This window comes from Arvicola amphibius, chromosome 6 (assembly GCF_903992535.2).
Source record: "Arvicola amphibius chromosome 6, mArvAmp1.2, whole genome shotgun sequence".
Taxonomy (NCBI): Eukaryota; Metazoa; Chordata; class Mammalia; order Rodentia; family Cricetidae; genus Arvicola; species Arvicola amphibius.
Genome location: NC_052052.2, coordinates 11,596,392 through 11,624,120, shown reverse-complemented (window position 1 = coordinate 11,624,120; position 27,729 = coordinate 11,596,392). Strand labels below are relative to the sequence as shown.

Here is a 27,729-nt window from a genome sequence, read left to right as displayed (position 1 = left end):
AGGGGCTGATGGCAGCAGATAGGGTGTTGCCTCCTGCCTGCAGGTGGGGAGCACCCTGATTGAGGGGACTGAGAAGGGCTGGTCACCAGACCTGGACCCCCAGCTCCTTTGGTTATAGGCTGACATCAGAGTAGTGGCTCATGGGAAGCGGTTAGCTGGAAGGGCTGAGGCCTGGCTCGTGGGGTCCAGGAAGAGCTGGGGGAAGGGACAGTACCATGAAGGCAAACAAAGGGGCAGCAGCCTCAGGTTCCTGCCCCTCATCCCCCTGGGGATTTCCAAGCCAAAGCCTGCAACTTACTTAGAGACAGAAAGGAAGAAAAAGAAGAAAAGCACTTATGGAGTTATAGACAACTACAAAAAAAAAAAAAAAAAAACCCCAAAAAAAAACAAAAAACAAAAAAATGAAAAAAACAAAACTAATAAACCACACACACACAGTGAAAAAATAAACCCACAAACGCACACACACACACACACACACACAATCCAAACGGTTTCCCATGCCCTCCCACCTCCCCCAACACCAGTCTGTTTTCCTTTCTTCCTTTCTTTTCTTCTTTCTCTCGTTGTGCCAGCCACCTCTCCATCTAGGAGGTCAAATGCAAGACTGCTGGTGGGCAGGCACAAGTACACTATGGGCAGGGCCTTCTTTGGCCAGAGTGAGATGGGAGAGCCACTCCTACAAGCTCTCAATATGCAGACACCAGCTGCCCTTAGCTCCTACTAGAGGGGGTGGGGCAAGCAGGGTTTCTGCACCCTTCTCCAAAGAAAGGACAGTCTGTCCTCCAACCAGAAACCACTAGCCCCTGTGGGTGGGCCCTAGTCTATGAGCTAGCAGCCAACTCCCTCCTTGCATTTAAGGGGGTGGCCAGCCCTCCTCCTGAGGCTCTGCTCCAGCTGGCTTGCAGAAGGCCCCTGGTTTCAGGCAGGTCTACAGCCATGCTATGGAAGAGACTCTTCCCAAGGGGAGGATGTTGTGGGCGTAAGGGGCATAAGCCAGGGGACCCAAAGGTGGTAGGATCCTATGAAACTCAGCTCATCACTTTAACCACCATAGCTGCTCTAATCCCACCCCACGCCACCCACTCTCAGACCTGTGTGCTGGCCAGGAGAGGGGAGACCATCAGGCTGGCTGAGGGATAAGGCAAAGGGCACAGGAAAGACTGTGAAGCCTGAGAGCACCCAGTGGACACAGCTGCCCTCTCAGGAGCCAAAGCAAATCTCCAGGCTTGGGGACAGAAATGGCCTTCATACCAGCCTCATTCTAAGGGAAAGGGCAGTCGAAGCCTCTGATAGGCCTGTCAACCATTTATCTGCCTCTGCAATCCAGGTTCTCTTTCCCCAACCCTTCTCCAACCGTTCTACTCCTGTGGTACTCGTTTCTGAGCCAGGGCCATCACAGATGTGGCACGCCACACATCCTTAAGGTCTCCAGTCTTGCTGGAAGGGACGGCCTGGAGTTCTGAGTCAGGCTCCCCTGGGCTTGTGCTGACAGCAAGCATTGGACAAGTGCCACCACTGCCTGATTCTGAGCCCAGAGTGTGGTATCCTCCCTGTCCTGTCCGCCTCTAGACACAGCAAGCCTGGCTGGTAGTGAGCCACCCTGAGGGGTATGGGAAGGGGAAGTCTGCCACTTTCCCCATCTCCCACAATACTAGAGGTGGGGGCTGGCACCTCCCCCAGGCTCTCTGAGCTGTCTCTAGGTAACTTAGCTGGGACTTAGCTGGAGGAAGGCAATATAGGCACAGTGCTCATCTACTGGGGGCTCCAGAGCCCTGCCTTTTCTGGGCGGCAGTAGGAATACAGAAGCTAAGCTCACCAAAATCCTATTGGTTAATGTTTCTAGCAAATTTCCTAGAAACATCCTCAAGTGACTACCAAACTACCCTTTCTCAATTAAAAATTCATTAAACTGCTAAAACCCCTTCCATGCACTTTTTCTTGCAAATCAGATATTTGTATAAACAAACAAAAATAGGAAGAAAAAAAAGGAAAGGATATTTTCAATGGAACTTCCTTTTAAGTGATGGCGACATGCACTTGGGGTGGGTGGGGGGAGTTTTCATTTGTCTTTTGAAATCCCAAATTAATGAGCATGATAAACTGTTATTGCTGGCACTGGCTTTACCCCAAGTGGCCAAGTGGCACTGTCTGACCCTCTACTCTGAGTCCTTGGTAGGTTCCCCCAATCCTCCCCTAATCCCCACCCTTTCCCTTTCTATTGACTTAGGACAGCCCTTGTCAACACGCCAATCACAGTGGGAAGGGGGGGAGGCAGAGGTCACAGTGCATGGGGTTCAAGGTCACAGTGGGCGGAGCAAGGGGGATCACAGTGCAAGTAAGTCAGGTCGTTCCCTCTGCTCAAGTCCAGATGTCTGCCACGGCAGTGCGACCCATGGCAGACAATCCAGGAGGCGATGGTGGCGGCAGCGGCATCCTTTCTTGCCTGCATTTATCTGCGCTGTTTGAAGCCTTGTGACCCATCAGGACCCAAAGGCTGTCTGATCACATTACTGGGCTGCCTGCTGTCTTCGGGTTGGGAGATCCTGGTTGGCCTAAAAGAAGATAAGAGGAAGAGGCCTTGAGGATATAAAAAATGCTCAAATAATTATTTTGTGTGTGTCGTTTGTTGAGTGTGGGGACATGTATTCACAAGTGTGTATGTCTGGCCAAATATTGTCAGGTGTCCTCCTCCCCTGCTCTCTATCTTATTCTTCAAGTCACTGAACCTGGAACTCACTGACTAGGTTGGCTGGTCAATGAGCTCCAGGGATCCTTTTAACCCCTTCACACCCCTCTGCCCCACCCACTTGTAGCTTTGCTTGGCTTTTATGTGGGTGCTGGGGATTCAGGCTGGGGTCCTCATGCTTGTCTTACAGCGCTAATGCCAACTGAGCCCCTCCCAGCCTGAAGTCCCTGAACCTTAAAGAAAAAAAAAAAAAAAAAACAACCCATGGCAAAGGTTGGGGTTAGCAGCCAACTGGAGGTGCCGAAGCTGCTACTTTGGCAAGCAGACTAGGGACATTTTCCCCTTTGGCAGCTCCTGTGGGAAGGAGGTAATGGTCCATGGTCTATGTTGACTCCTAGCAGTTACAGCACTGCCCCCTTCTCATCTGTGAGCAGAGGGAGTGTGTGCACCCGATCCCATGGAGGGAGGAGTGGCTATGGCAGCACATCTCCCACAAAGCTAACACAGACTGCTCCAGCGTTGGGCCCCTAGCTGTGCACTCAGGAGTGAACTGGCACCCACCTGTCTGCCTCCTGCTTCCCTCCAAACCACGAGGCTAGCTGCTGACTCCTAGTACTAGAGAAGACAGAAGGAAATGGACTTTTCCCACTCCAGACAGGTGCAGACTAAGAGGAGAAAACAGAACGGAGGTTCCTTCAAGACAAACAGCACTGGACATGGTGACACACGCCTGTAACAGTGCTAGGGAGGCCGGAGGACCACCCAGAGTGCAATGCTGGCTAGGCTACACTGAATTCTATGCTAGCATGTGTGAGAACCTGGTTTCAAAACGCCAAAAAGCAAACCAAAACATCACCAAGCAGGGATAGGCAAGGAACTCAATCAACTGTCCAAGCCCAGAATAGCAAGCCAAAGACAGCCTCAGGTTAGAGGACTAGGGCCAGGTGGAGGCAGGCTGCCTGCCTAACAGGCTTTGAGGCCAACCATGCAGTCCCCAACACTGGGGAAAAAAAAAGAAAGAACAGTCTGGTGTGGTGTGTTTGTACCCCTACCTCCGGGGATGTTGAGACAGGAGGACTGTGAGGTTAGCCTAGGCTACAGGGAAAAACTGTCTCAAAAGACACATAGGAAAAGTATGGGCTGGACCTGTGTCTTAGTAGAGTGCTTGCCTAGCATGTATGCAGTCCTAGCTTTGATTCCAGTTCTATGTAAACCAGGTGAGGTGGTATATGTCTGGAATCCCAGCAGTATGGAGGTAGAGACAGAAGGACCAGCATTCAAGGTTATCCTTTATACAGTAGTGAGTCTGAGGCTAGCCTGAGCTACAGGAGACCCTTTCTCAAAAACAGGCTTTTGTGTGTCCCCGTGTGCACTTGTGTGACAAACTGGACTCAGGCAGCCAGGCTTGGCACCCTGTGCCCTTACCTGCTGAGCCACCTCAGTAGCCCGTGCCCAGCTTTCATGTAGGTGCTGGGGATCCACACTCAGGTCCCCAATGCTTGTGTGGCAAGCACTCTAAGACTGACTAAGCCGTGTCTTCAGCCTCCTAAGGCAGGTTTTTGGGTTTTTTTGATTGTCTCTCTAGCTTTGGCTGATCTGGAACTCACTCTGTAGACCAGGTTGGCCTCAAACTCATAAAGATCCTCCAGCCTCTGCCTCTCCAGTGCTGGGATTAAGCACTACCACCACCACCCAGTTCCAAAGGCATTTTTAACAAATGCTATGTTATCAGAAAGAAACACACATAATACAAATCTAAAATGATAATAAAAAGACATAAGTGAAATATTAAAATTTCAGCAAAAACTCACATGGGTCTGCTGGAGACCCAGCACCTCAACACTGGGCTTTTCTGGGGTCCTGGGCAGAACTTGGCACCTTAATGGCCATCTGCTCACTGGTAAGTATGTACCCAATGGCTGGCTGGCAAGACAGGTATGACCATTACCCTACTTCTCAGACCAGACATCAGGTGAAGTAGCTGTAAAGAGTGCAGCTGACAAAGCCCATCCTCTGCTCCCTGTGCAGCCTGCCTCCTGGCGCCTGTACGCTGTGGAGGCGGCCCATCAGCCAACCACACTTAACACCCTACAGTACCCCTAGGTTGGAATGAGCTTCGTTAGTAGTACAATACTTGCCTCTCAAGTTGAGGACCTCAGCTGGATTCCCAGAACCCACATAAAGGTACCCTGCAGGTTGGTGTGTACATTCTACCTGTTCCTCCCATTGCCCTACCACTGCTGGCAGCCACACTCACCTGTCAAGGATGGGTTTCTCCTGTTCCTCCTCAGGGCTGGCACTGCCCAAGATCCGTCTCCTGGCCTCTGCGTACTCTGCCTCCCGCTGCGCTAGGGACTTGACAGGAAGGGCTGGCCTGCTGGTGGAGTTGGGGCTGCTGAGCACACCGTTGCTGGTGGGCCTCTTGAGGATGCGGATCTGTGGAGGGGGCCCCGTGGGAAGGCTATCGTCTTGAATCACAATGGGCACTTTGGGAGGAGATTTGGATTTCCTGCTGACAAAGAGCAAACACAACTTCACAAACCCCACGAGGACCAGAGGCCCATCCAAGCCCATACCCTCCTCACCACTGTCGTCCTTACTAACTAGTCACCGGCCCAGGACCACGATTGCACTCCCACTCCTCAAGCGTCACCTTGCCACTAGCTCTGCAGGGCACAGAACCTGCTCCACAGATATAACGCTGCAGGGGCCAGTTCACCACCTTGTGTCCTAGGACTTCCTCTCCATGTGCACAACAGGCCCAGCAAGCACCGTTTGGCCCTTGACACCAAACATTCCACACCCAAAATTCAACGACTTTGGTGAAAACCCCAGCTTCCCTACACAGACCAGAGAATGAGAGGCTAGTGAGCTGGGAGCCCCTCCGTCCAGGTCTCCTACAGCGTGTGCTCAAAATAAGACAATATATAGACACCTGCTATTCCACCCTATCTGGCAACAAGCAAGACAGGATTTATCAAACTCTCTCTGCCTTCTGGCCATTGACCTGTGCCTCTCAGAGGCAGGCTGCACCAGACAAGCAAGTCACCTCCACACAAGAGCCTTTGAGCAGAGAAATCTCCCTTACTAGGGCTCTCTGTTCTGATGGGCAGCGGCGGGGCTAGGGTGAAGGCCGGTCCTAGGAAACAGTGCTTGGCAAATGCTCAAAAGAAAAGCATTGTCCAAGGTTAGTGGATGTGCACATCAATGCCAGGTGGCCACAAGCAGAGGTGAAATTTCCCAAACACAAAGAGGCCAACAACACAGGGAGGGAGGAAACAGAGCCACAGATGAGAACTGGAGCAAGGCAAGATGAACACACCAGCCACCAGGCCACCCCAGACCTGTCACAACCACTGAGACCTTCGCCAGAGCCTGGGTTGTCAGGAAGGGTAGAAGCTACGTGCTCTGAGTCGAGTGGAAAGGTCCTGGAGGGGTGGGAGCAGCATGGAACAGTGACCATAGGAAGCAGCTCCTGGGAAAAGGAAAGGAGCCAGCAGTCTCATCACAACAGCAGGGAGTCTGGAAAGCCAGTGTGGGGCAGGGGCCTCCCAGAATCCCCTGGGGGAATGACGTAGCTGGTTCTACTCTGTTGCTTGTCCCTGTTACCTAAGCCCAGTACCCACTCTGATACCCTCTTTCCATGCTGCACGGATGGATGTGAGAGAGCAATTACTAAAGGTCTTGCAAGAATTTCCGAGAATCTTCCCTTCCAAGACACCCTCATAACAGCCTAAACTGCACGCCAAAGGCCACAGAGCAGCCGTCTGTCCAAACTCTTCATTCCAGAAAATACCGCTGTCCAGAGGGAGAAACGCATGCCACCTCAGAGTCACCGGGGCAGTCACAGCTAAACCCAAACCTTGCAACTTGTCACCTTGCTGCTGTCAATGAGATGACTTCACACAGAGCCCACCTAGCCTCATCCCAAAGCCTCAATCCAGGGTCCTGGTCTCCTACTGGGACTGAAGAGCTAGTGCCCAGGAGCCTAACCTTCTAAAGTTATCAGCCTGCTGGGGAACACTGCCTGCCCAGCTCTCCAGTGGCAGAGAGCATGAGCCTTCACGCCAGACATCAGCCTTACCTCTCCTTTTGTGTGATCTTCAGTTTTTTTTCCAACCGTCTGTCTATTTCCTAGAGGAAAAAAATGTATATAAAAGTGGAAAAAAATCTCTCTCAAATAAAACCTTAAGTTTCTATTTTTCCAAGCTAAGGGCAATGTCCTCTCTCTAGCCAGGGACATGGCTGTGTCCTCCTACTAGACCTGAGGTTTGGGGACCAGGTTCCCTATGCAGATCCATCTCCCCTTAGCCCCATGACCACACAACAGTTCTGGATCTCACCATTAGGCTGGGTTCTTTGCATAGCCTCCAGCCCCTCTCCTGGACTGTCCTTCAGAGTCACTCCAACCACTCCAACTTTCTCCACGCCTAACTAGCCAAGTCTTGTCCCCACTCAACTGTTCAAGGACCATATGTGAATTCTGCCTCTCCCCTACCTCTAATCTCCTGTTCCTCTTTTGCACTAGAACAGGACTGAGCTGTCAGTCCTCAGAACCCAATGAGCTGCCCCACTTGCTTGCAGCATCCTCAGCCACTGTACGCCCCATTTAGCCTACACAGCCCAAGCGCCTCCTCTCCCTTGCAGTTTTCCTATCCCCGTGGTGCACTGAGCACCTACTCCTGGGGTTGACTTCCCTTTTACAGCCCTTCACAGCCACAGTGTCAACCAGTTCAAAATCTAGTTTGTACTGACACAAGCAATCTGTGGCCAGCACTGAGGGAAAGGGGATAGGAGATAAGCCTGCTGTTTGTCCCCAAAGTGGACCCAGGGAATCTGAGGGAAGATTTCTCACAGAACCTAATTACCACAAAGCCAGCATTGTAGATAAAGGACGAGCAGATGAGACCATTACCCCACACATTTTGGACCTCAGCCTGGGGGCCTCTGTACTGAGCACCAGGGATTCCAGATGCCTGCATGTGAAGTGGAGGCAGGCTCTGTGTGTGTCTCACTGTGAAGACCAGTTCCTGGAGGGAAGGAACTATGTGCTCAGCAGTATTTGCTGGAGAGGGCTCTCAGCCACAGGTGATTCTGCCTAAGAGGCATCTGGCAAGGTCAAGACATTTTTGGTTGTGACTATGGCAGGTGGGTGAGGTGGGGGCTGCTACTGGGCAGAGACTGTGGTACTGCTAAGTGTCCTGCAATACAGGGCAGCCTCCAGGTGAGGAACAGCTTCCAAAGTCAATGGTGCCCAGGCTGGAGACCCTGTTTCTAAGACACAAGAGAGCCGGTGTCTTGGCACTTACCCACAAACCCAGCACTAAGGAAGTAGAGGCTGAGGGTGTGGGGTAGGGGGATGAGGAGTTCAAAGGCCACATTCCAAACCACAGCTACAGTGACAATTCCTTAGGAGGGGACCTGCTGTGTTCTACAAGGAAGGAGGCGGTTCAAGCTGGCCAGCTCTATCAGTGATTTACCTAGCTATTGTCTATGAGGAGAATCATTATTTAGCAAACTGAACAGCTGTTAGTCTTGAAGTGACTCTGGTGCTCAATCCACTGGTTGAGTCCTGCAATCAAGCCAACTTTAATGGTGTTTTCTAAAAGGTTCTTTTCATCTTTCCTAATTTGTATCTCTTACAAACAATACAAAATTCTACTATCAGAAGCTAGATTCAAGTACAAACACTATCACTCATTTTTGGCAACACAATATACTGTGCTTGGGAGGCACCATCAAGTCTCTGGGGCACCTGGAAAGGCCAGACTACAGCTGAAATGCATGGAAAAGACAGAATGCTCTTGACAGATACCCAGATTCTCTACCAAGCACAGCTCCTGCTAGAACGGTATTAATTCTAGGAATTTACCCTAATGCAGTGCCATTTCAAGAGCAAATGCAATGTCTTACACAGCAATCTCTTCATTTGTGAGCGTGCAGGTGTGTCTGAGCGTATGTGTGGGCCTATGCGGTACCCCCGGAGTCCAGAAGGTGTCAGGTCAGGTTCCTTGCAACCAGAGTTACAGATGTTTATGAGCTGCCTAATTCGAGTGCTGGGATTTGAACTCTTGAGTCATCTCTCCAGTCCCAAGCCCTCTATTAAGTTCCCCACTGCTGATTCCAGCTTCTCCATCTAATACATTTTTCGCATCTGTGAAATTTAAACACTTTCAAACAGAATTTAAACCCAGCACCTGCTCCAGTCAAGGAAGGAGCTAAGTTTTATATATGAAGGGACATACCTGGGGCAAAAGGCTTCTAAATCATTGGCTCTGTGGCTGGAGAGAGAGTTCAGAGGTTAAGAGCACTGGCTGTCCTTCCAGAGGTCATGAGTTCAATTCCCAGCAACCACATGGTGGCTCACAACCATCTATGATGAGATATGGTGCCCTCTTCTGGTGGGATCTATTCAGGCAGAACACTGTATTCACAGTAAATAAATCTTAAAAACAAATATAACATTGGCCCCAGCTAAAGACAGGGACAGGCCACTGCCAAGGTTTGGCTGACAAGACAGGGTGTGTTTTGTGCTATTTTCACAAGTTTCCAAGTCATGATTTTTACAGGGGAAATGATTCATCGATTCATTGTGTGGATTCTCACTTTCCTATGCCCACAAAGGTCAAAGGACAGACAGAGGAGAGCTGCCCTGATCCACTGAGTCTGTGCTTCCTTCTCTAGGGCTACCGGAATAACCATCTGCCCAGGACCTGCACATGGTGCAGGGCAGAAAGAAGCCTTCGAGAGGACATGAAGACCCACCCGATTAATACATCTCTGTCCCCAGCCAGTCACGCCCAGCAAATAAATGTGGCACGCTGTCTTACTGTTTCTTGAAAGTAACACCCGACACTGAGATGAACTACTGGGAAAACCTTAAGATTTGATCCTGTCACCTTCCTAAGCCATACCACTAGCACTGCAAAAACCACAGCTGCCACGCCAGCCACCCTGCAGGCAGGGTCGCTTTACAAAAGCTGAGGAAGGTCTCCCGTCAGACACAGAATGAGACCCAAAGCCAAGCAACTCTGGTAGAGCGGAGCTGGCCACTGGCAGAGTGCTCAGGACAGCGAGCAGAGGGAGACCTCTCTGCCAGCACCAGGTATGCGGCTCTGGGCATTTGCTCCCAGGCTTGTTCTGAGAAACTGAGCCCAGTTACACCCTCCCACAGGACAGACTCCAAGAAAACTAGAAATCTCTTCCAGGAACCACACAGGCCTACACTGCTGTGTCATACAGGGAAGCATCAGCTTGGAGATTCCAGTCTCAAATAAGGATCAAATTACCATTATTATTTTTATTTTTTTACAAAGATGCCCAGAGTCTTGATGGTGCTACGGAATCCCATGGCTAGGATAATAAACACTGAAGCCACGACTTTGTTCTGAGTGGACATGGGGCAAAGGGGGACATAAATACTCCATGGGCAGCTGAGTATTGTCTGGGTGCAATGTGCCTCTCCTGAGTGGGTCCAACTCCATGTAAAAGATCAGCTTTTAAACCCGACCCAGCTCCACTGGGTTATACCATGTGAACACTGGGCATGGTCGATGATACCATGCCTGTGATACCAGTGCGAGGAGACTAAGGCTCTTCCTTAGGGGGTCCCGACTTCACTCACAGATAAAGCAAAAGATTTCATAAGGCAGAATGAATCCAGAAGGACTCCAGCCTACACAGAGCAACATGGTCTCAAAAGAAAAATGAAAATGACAGTAACACAGGCAGGCTATTCTTGGTCTGAAGAATCCCAAAGCCAGAAAAAGAGGACCATGGGAGGGAAGGTGGTGTTTTGAGCAGGTAGGTCCTTTGGTAGGTAAAGAAGTGTCTACACACCCAGGTGAGTGAAAGCAGACACCAGCAGCTCCAAGTGAACTCTCGGGAAGGAAAGCTCAGCTTCGCTACTGTTGATGCCCTTCCTTCCCCTCAGTGTGTGGACTGCAGAGCCTTCGGCAGGAAGCTGTGGTAGAAAGCAGGGGTATGACGGGGAAGAGCTCATTCTGGAGGAGGGGGAAGGGTAAGGAAGGGCCTCAAATAGACTACTTTCTTATTTGAAAAATTTTTTTACATGTTTTGCTTGCATGTATCTATGTATACTGCATGCAGAAGCCAGAAGAGAGGCTGAAGAGACAATGATTCTGCTGTTAGAACACTGATTGCTCTTCCTGAGTGCCCAGGCTTGAATCCCAGCACTCACACAACAGGTCTCAACTGTCTGTATCTACAGTCCCAGGAAATCTAACGTTTTCTTCTGGTTTTGCACACATTTGTACAAACACATACAAAATACCTACACACACACACACACACACACACACACACACACACACACACACACACAGCTTACCAAGTTGGCACACACTTTTAGTTCCAGGAACCCAAGTCTATTTATACAGTAAGACTCTGTCTCAATAAATAGATTTTTAAAGTTTAACATTGACGGTGTGAATGTACTTGTCATGGTGCATGTCTGAAAGTCAGGAGCTGGTTCTCTCCTTCTACCACGTGCATCAGGCATCGCAGCAGTGAGCCTTTACCGGCTGAACTGCCTCCCCAGTCCCGGCCTACTTTTACAAAACTGTTATAACCTGTGTGGGAACAGGGAAGACAAAAAGGGCAGGGGTATGTGTGAAAGGCAAGGCCAATTATACCAGAAGGTTTGTTCCTGTGACATTCAGAGGTGGATAGAGAAAGGGATGGTGGTTTATGCCTGAGACACTAGCACTTGAAAGGCTAAGGCTGGAGGTTCACCATAAGTTAGACATTAGTCTAGACCACATAGTGAGTTCCAAGTCAACCTGGGCTACAGAGTGAGGCACTAAATCAGAAAATAAAAAATAGAACAAAAACAATGAGCTGGAGAGATGGCTCAATGGGTAAACTGAGGACCTGAGTTCTGATCCCTAGCACCCAAGTAAAAGCTGGGCACACCGATACAAGCCTAGCCCCCAGTCCTGCGGGTGGAGGTGATCAGGTCCTAGGAGCTTGATGGCGCTTGCTGGTTAGCTAGACTAGCTGAAATGGTGAGCTAAGATTAGTGAGTGACCTTGTCACATGCGCACATACACACGCGCGCGCACACGTATGAATGGGGGGAGATTGATAAAGTGAACCTAGCCTCCAATCCCCACCACCACCCGAGACAGGGTCTCTCTGTGTAGCCTTGGCTGTCCTGCAAATCACTTTGTAGACCAGGCTGTCTTCGAACTCAGAGATCCGCCTGCCTCTGCCTCCTGAGTGTTGGGATTAAATGTGTGCGCCATCACTTCCCAGTTTGACCTTCAAATTTGCATGCACAGGTAAGTCACCAGACTTACACCACACACACACACAAAGATGTTGGCCAGACATGATGGCACGCACACACCTGTAATTCCAGCACTTGGGAGAATGAGAAAATATTGCCACAAGTTCCCAGCCAGTCTGGGCTCCATGGCAAGACTGCATCGCAAAAAATTAACAGCAGGCTGGAGAGACTGCTTGCTTGGTAGTTAAAAGTGCTTGCTGCTCTTGCGGAGACCCAAGCTCCAGCACCCACACCAGGTGGCTCACTGCCTGTAAAACTAGCTCCAGGGGATCTGAAGCTCTCTTTTGGCCTTGGTAGGCCCCTGCATGCATGTGTACATACTCGGACACAAATATATGCGCATACAAATAATAAAATAAATCTTTCAAAAATGGGGATGGAGCTGGGTGGTGGTAGCACACGCCTTCAATCTCAGCACTTGGGAGACAGAGGCAGGAGGATCTCTGTGAGTTCAAGGCCAGCCTGGTCTACAGAGCAAGTTCCAGGAAAGCCAGAGCTATACAGAGAAACCCTGTCATGGAAAAAAGAAAAAAATGGGGCTGGAGAGATAGCTCAGAGGTTAAGAGCACTGACTGCTCTTCCAGAGGTCACAGATTCAATTCCCAGGACCCACATGACAGCTCAGAACCATCTATAACTGTAGTTCCATGGGATCCAATGCTTTCTTCTGGTATACAGACATACATGCAGACAAAATCTTTAAAAAAACAAAAGTCAGCCAGGGGGTGGTGGCACATGCCTTTAATCCCAGCGCTCGGAAGGCAGAGGCAGGCGGATCTCTGTGAGTTCGAGGCTAGTCTGGTCTACAAGAGCTAGTTTCAAGACAGGCTCCAAAGCTACAACAAAACCCTGTCTCGAAAAAACCAAACAAACAAAAGCCTAAAAACAGATACTTACACCCAAATCCCCAACACCCTCCCCCCCCCAAAAAAACACAAAAACAAACAAACAAAAAAAACCCACGATATTAAAAGCTGGATGAGGTGGATGAGACAGAACTCAGTAAGGTGAGAAGGCAAGAGGAAGGAGGAGGGGCAAAGGACAGAAGTCGGGCTATTTGGGGCCTCTGTGCGAAGAGCAGCAGATCATACTACTGCAGCTGTCCTGTCTCGACAGGAAAGCTCAGGAAATGTTTCATCAGTTCATTCAGGGGTAGTGAAGCCCTGAGGGACAGAGTTAAACCAGCCATGCCCACAGAAGAACAAGCCCAAATACTCCCCAGGAACTCTACAAGAGTGGGAGGGAGTAACTTGTCCTTTCTGGGGCTTAAACTGCTGTTGCCAGCTCCTCACCCCTGCCACAGTATCCAGCCAAGGGAGAAGGTGGTGAGCCCTCCCATCCCACCATAGCAGCTAACACGACTTCTTTGGTGACTACTGCAACCAACCCAACCTAACCCTTAAGAGTAGCAAGCTGCTTTCAATGAGGTTTAGGCTCTAGATTAGAAAATGCCCCCTTTTATTGGCAATGCAGTCAGTAACTTTCCTCAGGTAACTTCTACCCATCTTTGTCAGCTTCTGGCTTTTCTCTCACATTCAAGGAATGACCACTGACCATGAGTTTCGTAAAAGTGAGTATGTTCCAGAGCTGGGTGGACAGCAAACAAGTCTCCAAACTGACCAGGGCCAGTACAAGCGTATGTGTTGGGAGAAGTGCAAAGAAGACATCACAGGGCTGGCCTGGTGTCACCTGGCACACCTTTAATCCTAGCACTGGAGAAATAGAGGCAAGGCAGGCAGACCTCTGTGTGCCAGTCTGGTCTATATGGCTACTTCTGGGCCCACAACAGACATTGGTAGCCATGTCCTTGGTTCAGGGTGGCCAGTGTCATGACCCAGTAGAGTTGTGGTCCTGGCTAAGGTGCCTCATGGTTCCCATAAACCTGGGCAGGATCCTGGCTCTTCCTGAGGGTCTCGATTTCACTTAAGGACAAAGCAAAGGAATTCATAAGGTAAGACAGGTATGGTGGCTCAGAGCTGTCTTCCCAGCTTCCTTAGGCCTAAGGCAGGAGGATTACTTTGAAACTGAGGCCAGCATGGGCTACAGGTGAGACTGTTCCAACAACTTCATAAGGAGAACCATTCTGTAACAGCAAGTCTGCTCTACGACAGAACAGTCAGAAGGTCCTGCACCTTAAAGGGCCATCTCTAGTCCAGATGTGCAGCCCACAGAGCTCTCTAAACACCCACAGAGCCCATCATTTCTGTGCCTGTGCTACAGTCCTGCAGTTTTATAAGTCGGCCAGGAGCAGAGACACTGGCTCGGATTGACTGGGCTAGCTGTCCCTGCTCATTCTACTACTGGAACACCCCCATCCTTGGGGAAGCACCCAAAATTCAGATTAAAAAATTAAGCAAATGTCCAAGATAGTCTAAATTACTATAAACACTAGTATATGTGCTTTTCATGCCTTTAAAAAATTATAAAAGCAAGCCTGAAAAAAAATCCAACTATGTACAGGCTAAGTTAAAGTTCACAACAAAAAGCCAAAAACTTGAGGGGTTGAGAGAAATGTTCTCTGAGAGGCTGAGGCCACAGGCGCTCACAGTACAGATTTGGGTAAGCCTGTTTTCCGTTCCACTTCCCATGAAACACCCCTCCCTTTGTTACTCCCACAGTGAGGGAAAACATTCCACTTTAATTAAGTAGGTCACCACAGGGCACAGGATCTGGCTCTGACGCCCTCTGAGGAAGCCTAGGCTTTGTCAGTCGGGGTCTTCATGTCCATTCTGCTTCTCCTTCTCAAATGAGGGGAGAGAGTTGGAGAGCATGGTTTGATAGATGTCCTCAGCCTGGGGGCCCAGAGGTGAGCAGGCCACAGAAGCTGTGTGCTGTGTGAGCAGTCTTGTGGCAAGACCAGAGTACGGAGAGCCAGCCATACTGCTACAATTCAGGAAGCGTGGAACAGATAAAAGCAAGGGGTGGGGGGAAGGCAGGGGAAAGGAGGATGAAAAGATTAATAGGAAAGAAAGAAAAGAAGATGTTTCCCAAAGGGTGGCGCCTCTGGACAGGTTGGTATTACCTGTCAGGGAAAGGTTCCCCGAAACCTCCTTCCCGCCAAGCACTCAGGGTGTCTGCACTGAGAGACCCTGGAGAGCCCTTGGGACACCCTTTACCCCCACACTAGCTCTAGTCATGCATCTCAAGCTGCAAGTGCCAATTGTACACCAGAGTTCCCTCTCACTTTAGAGTGCAAAATAGCAGTTATAATCTTTTAATGATTAAAAAGTTAATTTTATTATTGTATTTTATGTGTGAGTATGTATGTTCTACCATCTGTGTGCTTGCTGACTGTGGAGGCCAGGAGACAGCATCAGATCCCCTGGAACTGGAGTTACAGGGTGTTGTGAGCGACCATATAGATGCTGGGAATAGAACCCAGGTCCTATGCAAAAGCAACAAGAGTTCTTAACCACTGGGCCATCACTCTAGCCCCATATTTAAAAATCTTTAATATGGAGTGCATGATGTAATAATACCACTCTGATACACTGAGTAAAATTTAAAACATTAGCCTGGTTGTGGTAGACGGAGCTCTGTAAGATCTAGGCCAGCCAGGGCTATATGATGAGCCTATCTTAAAATAAAATTAAACATGCCAGGTAAGGTAACACACACCTTTAATTCCAGCACTCAGGAAGCAGAGGCAGGTGCATTCCTGAGCTTAATGATAGCCTGGTCTACTTAGTAAGTTCCAGGACAACTAAAGGTATATAATAGAGACTTTATCTCAAAATACTGAAAGAAGAAGAAGGAAGGAAGCACTTTGTGGCTTACGTGGCACCTTCCTCTGGACATGGTTTTATGATCAGAATAAGACACAGTCTCGGGCTGGAGAGTTGGCTCAGAGGTTAAGAGTACTGACTGTTGCCGGGCGGTGGTGGCGCATGCCTTTAATCCCAGCACTCGGGAGGCAGAGGCAGGCGGATCTCTGTGAGTTCGAGACCAGCCTGGTCTACAAGAGCTAGCTCCAGGTCAGGCTCTAAAGCCGCAGAGAAACCAAAAAAAGAAAAAAGAGAGAGAGTACTGAGAGTACTGACTGTTCTTCCAGAGGTCCTGAGTTCAATTCCCAGCAACCACATGGTGGCTCACAACCATCTATAATGAAATCTGGTACCCTCTTCTTGCCTGCAGGCATACATGCAGACAGAACAATGTAAACAAAATAAATAAATAAATTAATTAATTAAAAAAGACACAGTCTCGGTACAAAGGGTTAGTTTCTTTTATTTATTTATTGTTTGTTTGTTTGTTTCAAGACAGGTCTCATTATGTAGCTTTGGCTGTCTTGGAACTCATATATAGACCAGGCTGGCCTCGAACTCAGAGATCCACCTGCATCTGCCTCCCAGGTGTGGATTAGAGACCCATTTCTTTGTTCAGCCTTTCTTCTTTTTTTATTTTTTTAAATAATATTTAACTTTATTTTAAGTGATTGGTATGAAGGCTTCAGATCCCTTGGAATTGGAATTATAGACAGTTGTGAGCTGCCATGTGGGTGTTGGGAACTGAACCCAGGTCCTCTGGAAGAACAGCCAGCGCTTCAACCACTAAGCCATCTCTCCAGTCTCCCTTTCTTTCTATGCTTATTTATCTTATACACTTGGAGAGTGGAGGTTTTCACCTTCTACCATGTGTGTCCTGGGGATCAAACTCAATTTGCAAGGTGTGGCAGAAAGTGCCTCAACTCACTGAACCATTCCATTGGCCTTGCTTGTAGGTAGGCCCTATCTCAAACTCACAGTAACCCTCTGCCTCGGCCTCCCAAGTGCTGGGATTACAGACATGTACCACCGCACCTGACTATACTGTCCAAACCTTGTGTAGGTCCACAGTTTCATGAACACTGATATATATTTAGTGTCAGATCGACTCAGACTTTAAGATGTAACAACCCACGACTGTAGGACCACCCCAGCCTGCTTCATCTACCATCACAGCAGCTCAGGCTAAAGATGCTAATTCCTGTTTAAACAGCTCGGGATCAGTTCTGTTTTCAAAATACACACTAAACTTTCTTCCCAATGACAGTCCAAACACCAACATCCCCTGGTTCTTGCCCATTCCATCTATATTCCCCACAGCAGCCAGAGTGAGACTTAAAAACGACCATGGTTTCCTACTGTACGGCAATACCATCTACTATTTCCACCAAACCTGGCTCCCAGCGACTCCAACCTCATGGGCCACCTTCCCTCCCCATCTAGCCACCATACTGGCTTCCACTGTTCAGCAGGCAAAAACAATTCCGATCCATCCCCAAGGCCCGCGCACTCAGCATTCCCTCCTGAAATGCCCTGGTAGGTTTGCATGGCTATTTGTGCACTGAAGTATTATTTTTTACTCTGTTCTGGTATTTTTGGGTTTGGTTTTTATTTTTTGAGACAGGGTCTTTCTACATAGCCTTGGCTGGAACTCACTATGTAGATCAAGGCCTCAAACTTAAGAGACCCACCTGACCCTAGAACTGAGAGCACTCCTGCCCCAGCCTCCCAAAACTTGAGTTACAGGTGCAGACACCCCACAGTTCTCTCATCTTTGGCCTCTCAACCCCAGGTTTATACTGCACTCTGCCCAGTCATCACTAACTCTCTGTGCCTCTGCTGAGTGTTTATGAAGCATATGCCAGCCATCTCACCCAGCAGAGCTTTGAGAGCAGACGCTTCATGCACCACACTCGCCCCAAGAGCCTAACACAATGTCCAACACACCATTTGTTAATAGTCCTGATGGAGCAATTTTAGACCTGTTCCAACTCTACAGATGGAAAAGAACCAATTCTGAGAGTTATGTCACAACCACAGTTCTAGCATGACTAAAGCCAGGATCTCAGCTGGGCTTATCAGTGTCCAAGGAGGTGATTACACACATTCAAACTGGAGCTAAGGTTGGCTGGGGTGCAGTTCAGAGGCAGAACACGGGCTAGGCAAGAGTGAGACTTGTACCGTCCACTGAGTATGTGGACTTGTGTGTATGGAGCCCTTGGTGGGATGGCAGGATCTGTATCCTCTAACGCGGCACCTTCACATGTCACCATCTCCAATCCCTGCCACAACCATGGGGTGTAACCAGCCTTGTGCACCCTCAAGTGGCGGCTTGACAAATGACACACACCTGGTGAAGGAATCAACCAGTTTTATACCCAGGCAGGCCAGGTTCAAACAAGTCCAGGTTTCCCAAGAAGGGCAGGATGACTTCATGGTCAGTCAGGCAGGCTACAAAAGGAAATAGTTCTTCAGCAGAAACCAGACCCAGGAATTTAAAAGGACCCCAGCAGAGAGCCTCAGAAAGTGAAAACTGCAGCCCTGACACAATGGAATGTTTGACTTTGGACACTTCATCAGTCTCAGTGTGGGAGGGAATTTGTGCAGGGCAAATAAAACAGGGCAAAGTCTACAGCACTCTGCTCTGTGAGGATTTATTTATTTATTTAATTGTTTTACCAGTTTGGTTTTTCACACAGCACTGAGCAACAAGACTTGTAGAGAAGAAACAGAACATTAGTCCTTAGAGACAGCAAGCCAGAGAGACCCCTGGGCAGGCTTAGGACCTGGGAGCCCTCAGGCTGTGCTGCCAGGGGCTGGAGGGCAGTGACTGTAACCCCACCAGGAGCACAGCTCTCACCCCAGCCTTCACCGGCCTGGGTCAAATCCAGCAATCGGGTTTTACAAACCAGGGCGAAGCTGAGAAAAAGGCAGGAAGCAGCTGCCCCAGAACCAGACCTGGCACTAAGCCCTCGGTGGAAGAAGCAGGGAAGCAACCATTCTTCCTCATGAAGACACCTTGCCACTTCTCCCAAGGAAACTCCCAAGTGGGCAGGCTATGGAGGACTAATCAAGCTACTATGATACCACCTCCAATATTATTTGAACACCCAAGGGTGCTCCTATCAGTCTAGCTTGAATCAATCAGTGACACTCAGCAGGCAGAAGAGAACACAATGGATCATAAGACACACAAAGAGGGGACTCCAGGAGAGGAGAGCAACCAGGACCCAAGTGAAGGCACTCAAGCCCAATAATCCTGAGCAAAGAGTATTTATAGTCTTTCATCTGGCCAACAAGTTATCTCAAGCCAGATGAAGAAAGGGAAGTTGAGGCGGGGGATCACAAGTTCAAGGCCTACATGGGCTACACAGTGAGACAAAATAAAGGGAGGAATGTTTTGTTTACGATTTCCACCAGCCAGTACCTCTCTGGCAGTCACATTTTGGGTGTTAAAATGGGCTCTTAAGCGTTCAACTCAAGCTCACCCCTGTTTACAGAAGCAGGTCAAGCCCAGGTGGGGGAGGGGCGTCTAAGAAATCAACAACAAAGCCTCCTGAAGCACTGTATTAATGAACTACCTTGTGACAAGCAAATGCTAACAACCTAAACTGGACTCAGGACCCGTAGGAGCTGAAACCGACCTCCCCATTTCCTCTCTTTGACCTCGGAGGGCAGTGACAATGACCACAAAGGCCTAGCAAGCGCTCACTCTGTCTCACAGACCCTTCCACAAAGGGGCTGTAGGATCTGGGTGATAGTTCTGTTCACCAGTCAGCCGTGCAAACAGACAACAGAAAAAGAACTGACAGCAGGAGGGTCATCACTGCTTTGTGTACTGGCTGGCTGTATGTCACAAGCTAGAGTTATCAGAGAGAAGGGAGCCTCAGTGGAGAAAAGGCCTCCAGAAGATCCAGCTGTAAAGCATTTCCCTAATTAGTGACTGCTGGGCGACGGCTCAACCCATTGTAGTTTACCATCCCTGGGCTGGTAGTCCTGGGTTTTATAAGAAAACAGGCTAACCCCCTCCTCCCAAAAAAAGGCATATGCCTTTAATACCAGCACTCAGGAGGCAGAGGCAGGCAGATCTATGAGTTCAAGGTCAGCCTGATCTACAGAGTGAGTTCCAGGAGAGCCAGGGCTACACAGAGAAACCCTGTCTCGAAAAATGCCAATACATAAATAAGTAATTAAGAGAGATAATCCTGACCTCTCCAGACTCCCATACAACTCATTCAAGCACCAAGGACTCTACTATCCACATTTCCTATTCTTTTAGGAACAGAATGCCTTACTTCCTGTGTACAGAGGGGATGTCTCAGCACCAGGGACAAGATAAAATATATACAAAGCACTGATGGGATTTATTTCTAATTCCTCTGTCTGTTTTTTTTAATCTTAATGTTTGGATCAACATCCTGCAAGAATAAGATGTTAGGAAGCCGTGTGTCAGAGCCTAACATAGTTCAAACTATTCATGTATCGACATTTCTGGAGTTACTAAGAGTGCTTCTGATGGCTGCCAGGCAGACCTCTCCCCAGCCACCACAGCACTACCTAAAAACAGTAGAGGGCCACAGCTATAAGCCAGTGCTACTTATGCCTATGTACAAGGCTCTCAATTCAATCCTTAGCACCACAAAAAGAAATAATAAATTGATTTTTTAAAAAATTGTGTACTTTGGCCAGGCAGTGGTGAAGCACACCTTTAATCCCAGCACTTGGGAGGCAGAGGCAGGTGGATCTCTGTGAGTATGAAGCCAGCCTGGTCTACAGAGCAAGTTATACAGAGAAACCCTGTCCTGAAAAACAAAAACAAAAACAAAAAAAATCTGTACTTTGGCCACAGGCAGGTAAAGTATTTAAACACAACTTCCTTCTAGGAAACCAACAAGTCTGTCTCTGTCTTCAACAGGAGAAATAAATAATCTGTGTTATTTTTTTTAAAATATTTTTTATGGTTTATTTAACTTTATTTTATGTGCATTGGTGTGAAGGTGTCAGATCCCTTGCAACTGGATCTTCAGACAGTTGTGAGCTGCCATGTGGGTGCTGGGAATTGAACCCAGATCCTCTGGAAGAGCAGTCAGTACTCTTAACCACTGAGCCATCTCTCCAGCCCAATCTGTGTTATTGTTATGTTATGTCAGTGAGGGAAACATTAAGAAAACACACTGTACATTGTGGAGGCCAGCTACCTGGCCCAGCGAGGGACCGATGTTTATTCAGAGTAGCCAATGTCCTCTAGAAGAAGGGACGGTCAAGAGGTCTGGCCCCAAGAACACATCTGGGTCACTACATCTCCACAATAGCAACATTTTCTTGCAGGGTTTCACCAACAGCTTTAGAGAGCCACGATTCTCTCCTGCAGAAGGCAAGGCCCGCAGTCCACTGCAACCATGGCAGCTCCCTGAGTGCCCAGAACACGCTGAGAACAGGCCCCTTGTGCATCTCCAGTGAAAAGAGCTGGGAGCCACTGCTGAAAAGCTCATTATCCTCCTTTCTCTGAGGCCGGGAAAGCAGATCTCTCTCCAGAGTTCAAGGACAGCCACCTCACAGCCATCATGCCTATACTGACCGAAAGATCTGCAGAAAAGCCCTTCTGAGAGCAAGCACTGCAGGTCCCAGGACTCAGACGAGGAACAGCTGAGAAGCTTTCAGACTTGGCAGACCTGTGTGTCCTCTTTACCGAAAAGAAAAACAGAAGGGAACTGGCACCACAGAGCCCCAAACTAACTCATCTGTTGTTTTGTGCCCGCTACACAGTCAACTGCACACATTCAAGTGACAACAGCCACGCCACGCCTTGCAGAATATGGCCACTCCTCCAAAGGAAAAGATTTAATTTCTTAAATGAAAATCCAACTACATCTTGCCTCTGCTAAAGGAAGGGGAGCAGGGAGGCACTATTTAAAAGTTTCCACTGCTTTGCGGACAAAGTTGCAGCTCCCAGAAGCAGGTTCAAAGCGCCCCTGAAAGCCTCTCTGGCTCCATCTTTTTCCACTGAGCCCTGCCAACCTTAGTGCCTCCAGCCAGAGGAAATACTTGCAGTGTTCCCAGCTCTCCCCACACGGCCTCATCCATGTATGCACTGGCCACACTACCACCTGCCCAGGGACCAGACAGGACGGCTCCGCTCAGCTCAGCCTTCAAATCTTCTTTTATTTATTGTTCCTCTTTTTTCCTGGGACAATCTCCCTGTGTTACCCAGGCTGGCCTCAAACTCATGAGGCCAGCTTTCTGGCTCTTGGTCTTTCAAAGTCCACGACAGCATAAGCTCCCACACAAGACCTTCTCTGCACCCCATTTGTGCTTCTTCTACAAAGCGTTGTTCTCTCATTCTCTCATTGGACAAGGCCATAGTGCCCGATGCACACTGATATGTTCGTGGATGGGGTTTTTTTGTTGTTGTTCTTTTTCTTTTTTTTTTTTTCCTTTTTGGGTTTTTCAAGACAGGGTTTCTCTGTAGCTTTGGAGACTGTCCTGGAACTCGCTCTGTAGACCAGGCTGGCCTCGAACTCATAGAGATGCACCTGTCTCTGCCTCCCCAGTGCTGGGATTAGAGGCATGCGCCCCCACCAACCAGCCTCCATGGGCATTTTCTTATGGGCTTTCACACTACCAAGCCATCAGTGATGGGGATGACTGGCTCACTCGGGTATAAAGTAAACATACATCTGAATTCTCAATCCGGAAGACCAGTGACCTAGTTATCCTTTAACTTGCACAAGACATTTTCTTGGGCTTGGAACTGAGCTCAGCAGTAGAGCCTTTGCCAGCACTTTGAGGCCCTGGGTTTCATTCTTAGTACAGCCAATGAAAAGGGGGTTGAAGAGCTTGATGTGGAGGCACATATTTATAATCCTAGCGGCAGGAGAACCTTGAGTTTAAGGGCGCCACAAAGACCCTGCTTTTAAAAAAGAAGACTGTACAGTGGTAAAGGCACTCAATACCTGAGTTCCGCCCTGGGAAGCCACATGGTGGAAGGTGAACCAAGTCCTGCAAGTCGTTTTCTGACCTCCACATACAAGCCCAACCCCCATAATAAATAAGTGAAAAAAAGATACATTTTCTTCCCATTAGCTGCTTAGAAAAAATATACAAAGGAAATCATAGGGACATAGGGAAATGAGAGGCTGACAATACTTCATAACCACAAACCTAACTTCATCTATCACCCACCTTATTCTAGCTGAAGGGCTCATCACCAACAAGATTAGTTTGGCCATGTTTTATAGATTTCTTTTGTCTAAACAACTGATGTATATAAACTAGTTTCAAACCATCAGAAACGAGGCTGGGCATGATGGTGCATGCCTTTAATCTCAGCAGAGGTAGGTGGATCTTTGTGAGTTCGAAGTCAGCCTGATCTACATAGTGAGTTTCAGGACAGTCAGGGAGAGAAACTGTCTAGAACAATTGCTGATCTAGTTTCTGGAGCAGGAAGATGCCTTCCAATTACAAACCACTCTTATTGCCATTTGAGTTTTGCTGAAGATAGAGGACTCAATTCAAAATTTGAAGCAGGGGAGAAGGTATGCGGCAGGGGCAGTGCCTGTGCTTAGCATGGGAAAGGCCCTGGTTACCCTCAGGGCACTCCCTATATCAACAGGGTCTGAACCAACAGTGACTGGGTTCTTCATTTCATCTCCCCACCGGGAACGTTTTTAAAGAAGCATTTCTTTGGTGAAAGGCACGTTACACTCTCTGAACTGTCCTTCTGAACTGTCCTGTGTGGCTGTAATCCTTCTGAAGAAACACCCAAAGGAACAACTGCATAGAAGGGAAGCACCCACAGACGAGCAGCACCTTGTTTACAGAATACCCAAGGCGATTCAGGCTGGCCCTTCCTCAGTGGAACAACTCTATACTGGGTATTTCAAAGACACTCAAGAAGGGAAAAAAATGACTTCAGATCCTGACACGGGAAAGACATTCTGACATGATCCAACTTCGTAGTGTTAGAAGATAGCGATCCCAAGGATAACGGTGCTTCTGGATCCATGGAGTCTGGTCATTCAATTTTACAATCAGCCAACTCCCATTTGATAATTTTTTTTAAAGATTTATTTATTATGTATAAAACATTCTGCCTCCTTGTGTGCCCGCACGCCAGAGGAGCACACTAGATCTCATTACAGATGGTTGTGAGCCACCATGTGGTTGCTGGGAATTGAACTCAGGACCTCTTAACCACTGAGCCATCTCTCCAGCTCCCCCCCCCCATTTGATAATCTTCTCTCTGCTTCCACCCAAGTTCTCTTCTACTTGTTTGTTTGCTTTTTTCATTTTTGAAGACTGGGCATATTCAAAACTCATTACCAGTAGGGAGACCAGGTAACCTGCAACTAAGAATTTTTATGCCAGCAACTGCCTGCATCTGAAAACTATGGGGAGTCGATTGGATGTGGTGATGTGGACACGCTTCACTCCTTCTCAGTCTTCTCCTCCAAAAGTGTACATTAAGGGAATCAAATTCATGACCCACTTTAGAGGCCAGGTGGGGTAGCCCACACCTGTAATCCCAGCCTTTAGATATACAGAAGGCTGAGTCGGGACGATTCCTTTCCATCTGGAGCCAGCCTGAGCTGCAGTGTGAAAGGCTGACACTTGCAGACAAAAAAACAAAAACGTTCAAATAAACACCTGAACCCAGAGACAGACGGATCTCTGAGAGTTTAGGTTTAACCAGATCTAGGCAGTGGATTCCAGGACAGTCAGAGCTACACACTGAAAACTTATGTGGTGGTTTGAATGAGAATGGCCCCATAGACTCCTAGGTTTGAATAATTGGCCCCAGTCTATGAAACTGTTTGGGAAGGATTAGGGGGTATGGCCTTTGAGTCGGTGTCCTGTTCTCTGCCAGGTGACTCAGGATCAGGATGTTAAGCTCTTAGGTCCAGCACCATGCCTGCCTGCCATATGCCCCCTGCCACGATGGTCAGAAACCCTCTGAAACTTTAATTAATGCTTTCTTTGAGGAGAGTTGCCTCATCACGGTGTGCCACTTCACAATGAAAGGACAGTAACTAAGACACTGTCTCAAAAACAAAGCAAACATTAAACATGAAAGCCGGTGGCTGGAGAGCTGCTACAGGACTTAGGGAGTGCTTGCTGCTCTCGCAGGAGACTGGAGTTCCACTCCCAGCACTCCCCATCAAGTGGCTCACAATGGCCAGGGGACCCGACCACACCTGGCATCCTCACTCACCTACACACTCCTGAGCACTGCATGCACAGCTCACTTTCTGAACTGAGAAAGAAAGCTAGGAGTGGCACACACCTTGATCCCAGCACTCCTCTCCGGAAGCCAAAGCAGGGCAGGCAGACCAGCCTGGTCTACAAAGTTAGTTCCAGGCCAGCCAGGACTACACAGTGAGACCCTGCCTTAAAAACAAAACAAAAAGCCCAGAGGACAGGGGAACAACTCAAGAGTCTGTGTTCGGCATATATGTAGCCAGGGGATCTGATGGAAAAATAAAAAGAAATAAAACAGATAAAGACCAACTCAAGTCTTTTCAAGGTAAAAAGGTAGCAAAATGGTAGCAAAGGAAGTCCGTTTTGAAATCGGTCTTGGAGTCAAATTCCCAAACCTCAATTTCCTGTCTAGAAAAGCAGAGCAGCTTCCAGGCAATTTATTTCGAAACTAAATAAAAAGATACATATAATCATGTGGCATGCCTTTAATCACAGCACTTGGGAAGCCAAAGCAGATGGATCTCTGAGTTCCAGGTTAGTATAGTCTACAGAGCAAGTTTCACAATAGCCAGGGCTACATGAAATCTGCAAAAACCAGAGTTTTGAAACCCTGTCTCAAACAAACAAACAAACAAATGTAATTAGAAAAAGAAAAACAAGTTTTTTTTTTTTTTTATGCAGAGGTGACACGAGGGTATCTGGGTGACTCACTCCTAGCAGCAGTCCATAAATGGCTCTACCGGAAACTGGGCATCTTCTGGCCAAGTCACTACTGTGCACACTTCCTAACATATAGCACACACTCAAAAATATTTGTTGAATGAGTAAATACCCAAATGACACCTGTTGCTCTATAAAAACCTTTAACTTGCTGGGTGTCGAGGTGCACGTCTTTAATCTCAGCACTCGGGGAGGCAGAAGCAGGCAGACCTTTGTGAATTCAAGGACAGCCTGGTCTAAATGGTGAGTTCTAGGGCAGTCAGGGCTATAGCCAAAAAAAAAATAATAATAATAAAAAGAAAGAAAGAAAGAAAACAAACAAAAAACCTGTAGCTTTCTTGATTCAAGCTGGAAGGAAGGGTATCTTAAAACTACGAAACAATCTCTGAACCAAGCACTCCTTCAAATACTCGATTATGTTAAGTGGGGAAACATCACCAATCTTTCAAGAAATGCTGAACCAGCGGAAAAAACTTCGAAGCCAAGTTTTAACATTCCTGTGAAGATACACCCGCTGCTGCACTGATCCGAAGCGCCAGGCTCAGACAGACCCAGCTTCTACCCTGGCGTGTACCGATTCCTCAAACACAGGCTTTTGCGATGCATGTCACCGTAGCCCAGCACGGCACAGGCGCGGACACATGGTCACCAGAGAGACGTTTCCGTCTCCAGGAGGATTACTGTCAAACCTCAAACTCTGAAATTGCCACATTCATCACCAACCTAGTAAACGAGTTCCTACTTGAGCTAATTTTTTTCCCCTGTAACTTTTGGAGGCAAGCAAAAACTCCCAATCATTCCGATCGGTAATCTCCCCTTCTCCTCGCAAGAATGGTGCTATCTTACAAATCACACCCTTCCTCCCTTCCCTCCACCCAGGCGAACCTACTCCGAGATCCTCCCCATTACGCAGATCTTTGGGGATGTCGGGGAAGAGCGGATGCTAGCTGAGTTTAGGGGAGCTCTGCTGAGATCCCCAGGAAACCCAACTGCCTCGGGCTCTAGAAGTAAAACTGAGAGGGGAAAAAAAGAAAAAGAAAAAAAATCCAGGCTCGCCCACCAAGGCGGAAGGCAGATAGCGGCGGGGGATTTCGGTTCAGCGCCTAGTGGTCCCAGAGGACACATGGTTGCTTGCTCCCCGCAGTCTGGGGCCTCCTCCCGCTCTTCCTCCGAGTCAGGCACGCCGCCCGAGCCCCTCCTTCAGCAGACAGAGCACACGAACTTTAAAATGGTCCCTGGGGCGCGGGGACCAGAGAGAGTGGCCCGGGGTAGAGGGTGGGGCGCCCTCAGCGACGCGCACACCGCGGGACGGAGAGGCACCCGGCAAAGGTAGAGGGAGAAATGGAACGCGGCCCCTTTAAGAGGCCTTCACGGCGCTCCGGGACCGGGAGCCTCTCTTCTTCCTCCGGTCCGGTGTGTGGGACCCTTCCTGGGGAAAAACTCTCCCCAGACCCGCTCCCCGGAGGCTTCCCTCACGCCAGGTCCGCCCGGCCCTGCCACGGGGCGGCAGCTCCTCCTTACCCCGCTGTCTGCCGCCTCCTCCCAGCTCTCAGCGACCTCCTCATCTTCCATCTTACTCGCCGCTTTCCCTCCTCCCCCAACCCCTCCCCGCGCCTGCGCCTTGCAGCGCGCCTCGGTCGCGGGCGGAGGCACGCAGGGCTTTCCTCAATGGACCACGCCCCCTCGCCCCGCCCGGAAGAGGCTGCGGGCCAAGTCCTCGGCGAACCTGATCCGCCATCGTGGAAGAGGGCGGCGAAGGGCGAGGGCGTCCATCTTTCTTGAGGTCAACCCTTCGGCTCGTCTACGGGATTAGAGTTCAAGTGAAGTTACGCTTGAGTTCGAGAACTGTGTACTTTGGAACTACCGTCTCTAAAATCAGGCAATTATCGAAAAAAAACATTTTTTCCTCCAAAATTTTAATCTCAAAGGAAAAAAAAAAAAGAGCGTGTCTATAAGTTTGTCTAAGCTACAGGTTGTGTGTTTTGTTCTACACCATTCTGAAAACATTGCTGTACTTCAACAAAGGTTTTAAAATATCTCCTATAAAG

The 27,729-nt window shown here is 48.7% G+C and overlaps 1 protein-coding gene across 5 annotated transcripts; it reads right to left on the bottom strand.

Annotated features, from left to right (window-relative positions):
• Positions 1-1,961: 1,961 nt before the first annotated feature.
• On the bottom strand, positions 1,962-27,320 carry Szrd1 (SUZ RNA binding domain containing 1). 5 transcript variants are annotated; one of them, XM_038335046.1, is made up of 4 exons: positions 27,203-27,304; positions 6,774-6,823; positions 4,947-5,198; positions 1,962-2,555 (listed from the first exon to the last, which is right to left on the bottom strand). In XM_038335046.1, the coding sequence occupies exons 1-4, from the start codon at positions 27,251-27,253 to the stop codon at positions 2,453-2,455; spliced, it is 456 nt and encodes a 151-aa protein (XP_038190974.1). In that variant the 5' UTR covers positions 27,254-27,304; the 3' UTR covers positions 1,962-2,452. The 5 variants fall into 5 exon arrangements, with proteins under 5 accessions (XP_038190974.1, XP_038190973.1, XP_038190976.1 ...); XM_038335045.1 differs by having other exon boundaries at positions 4,947-5,201; positions 27,203-27,298; XM_038335047.1 differs by lacking the exon at positions 1,962-2,555 and adding an exon at positions 3,250-3,354 and having other exon boundaries at positions 4,947-5,201; positions 27,203-27,299.
• Between the last annotated feature and the right edge of the window lie 409 nt (positions 27,321-27,729).

Coding starts and splice junctions, on each gene's coding strand:
- Szrd1 (XM_038335045.1), bottom strand. CDS start 27,253: ATGGAAGATGAGGAGGTCGCTGAGAGCTGGGAGGAGGCGGCAGACAGC. Junction 5,202..6,773: donor AAGATCACACAAAAGGAGAG/GTAAGGCTGATG, acceptor GCTCTTTGTCAG/CAGGAAATCCAAATCTCCTC. Junction 2,556..4,946: donor GAGAAACCCATCCTTGACAG/GTGAGTGTGGCT, acceptor ATCTTCTTTTAG/GCCAACCAGGATCTCCCAAC.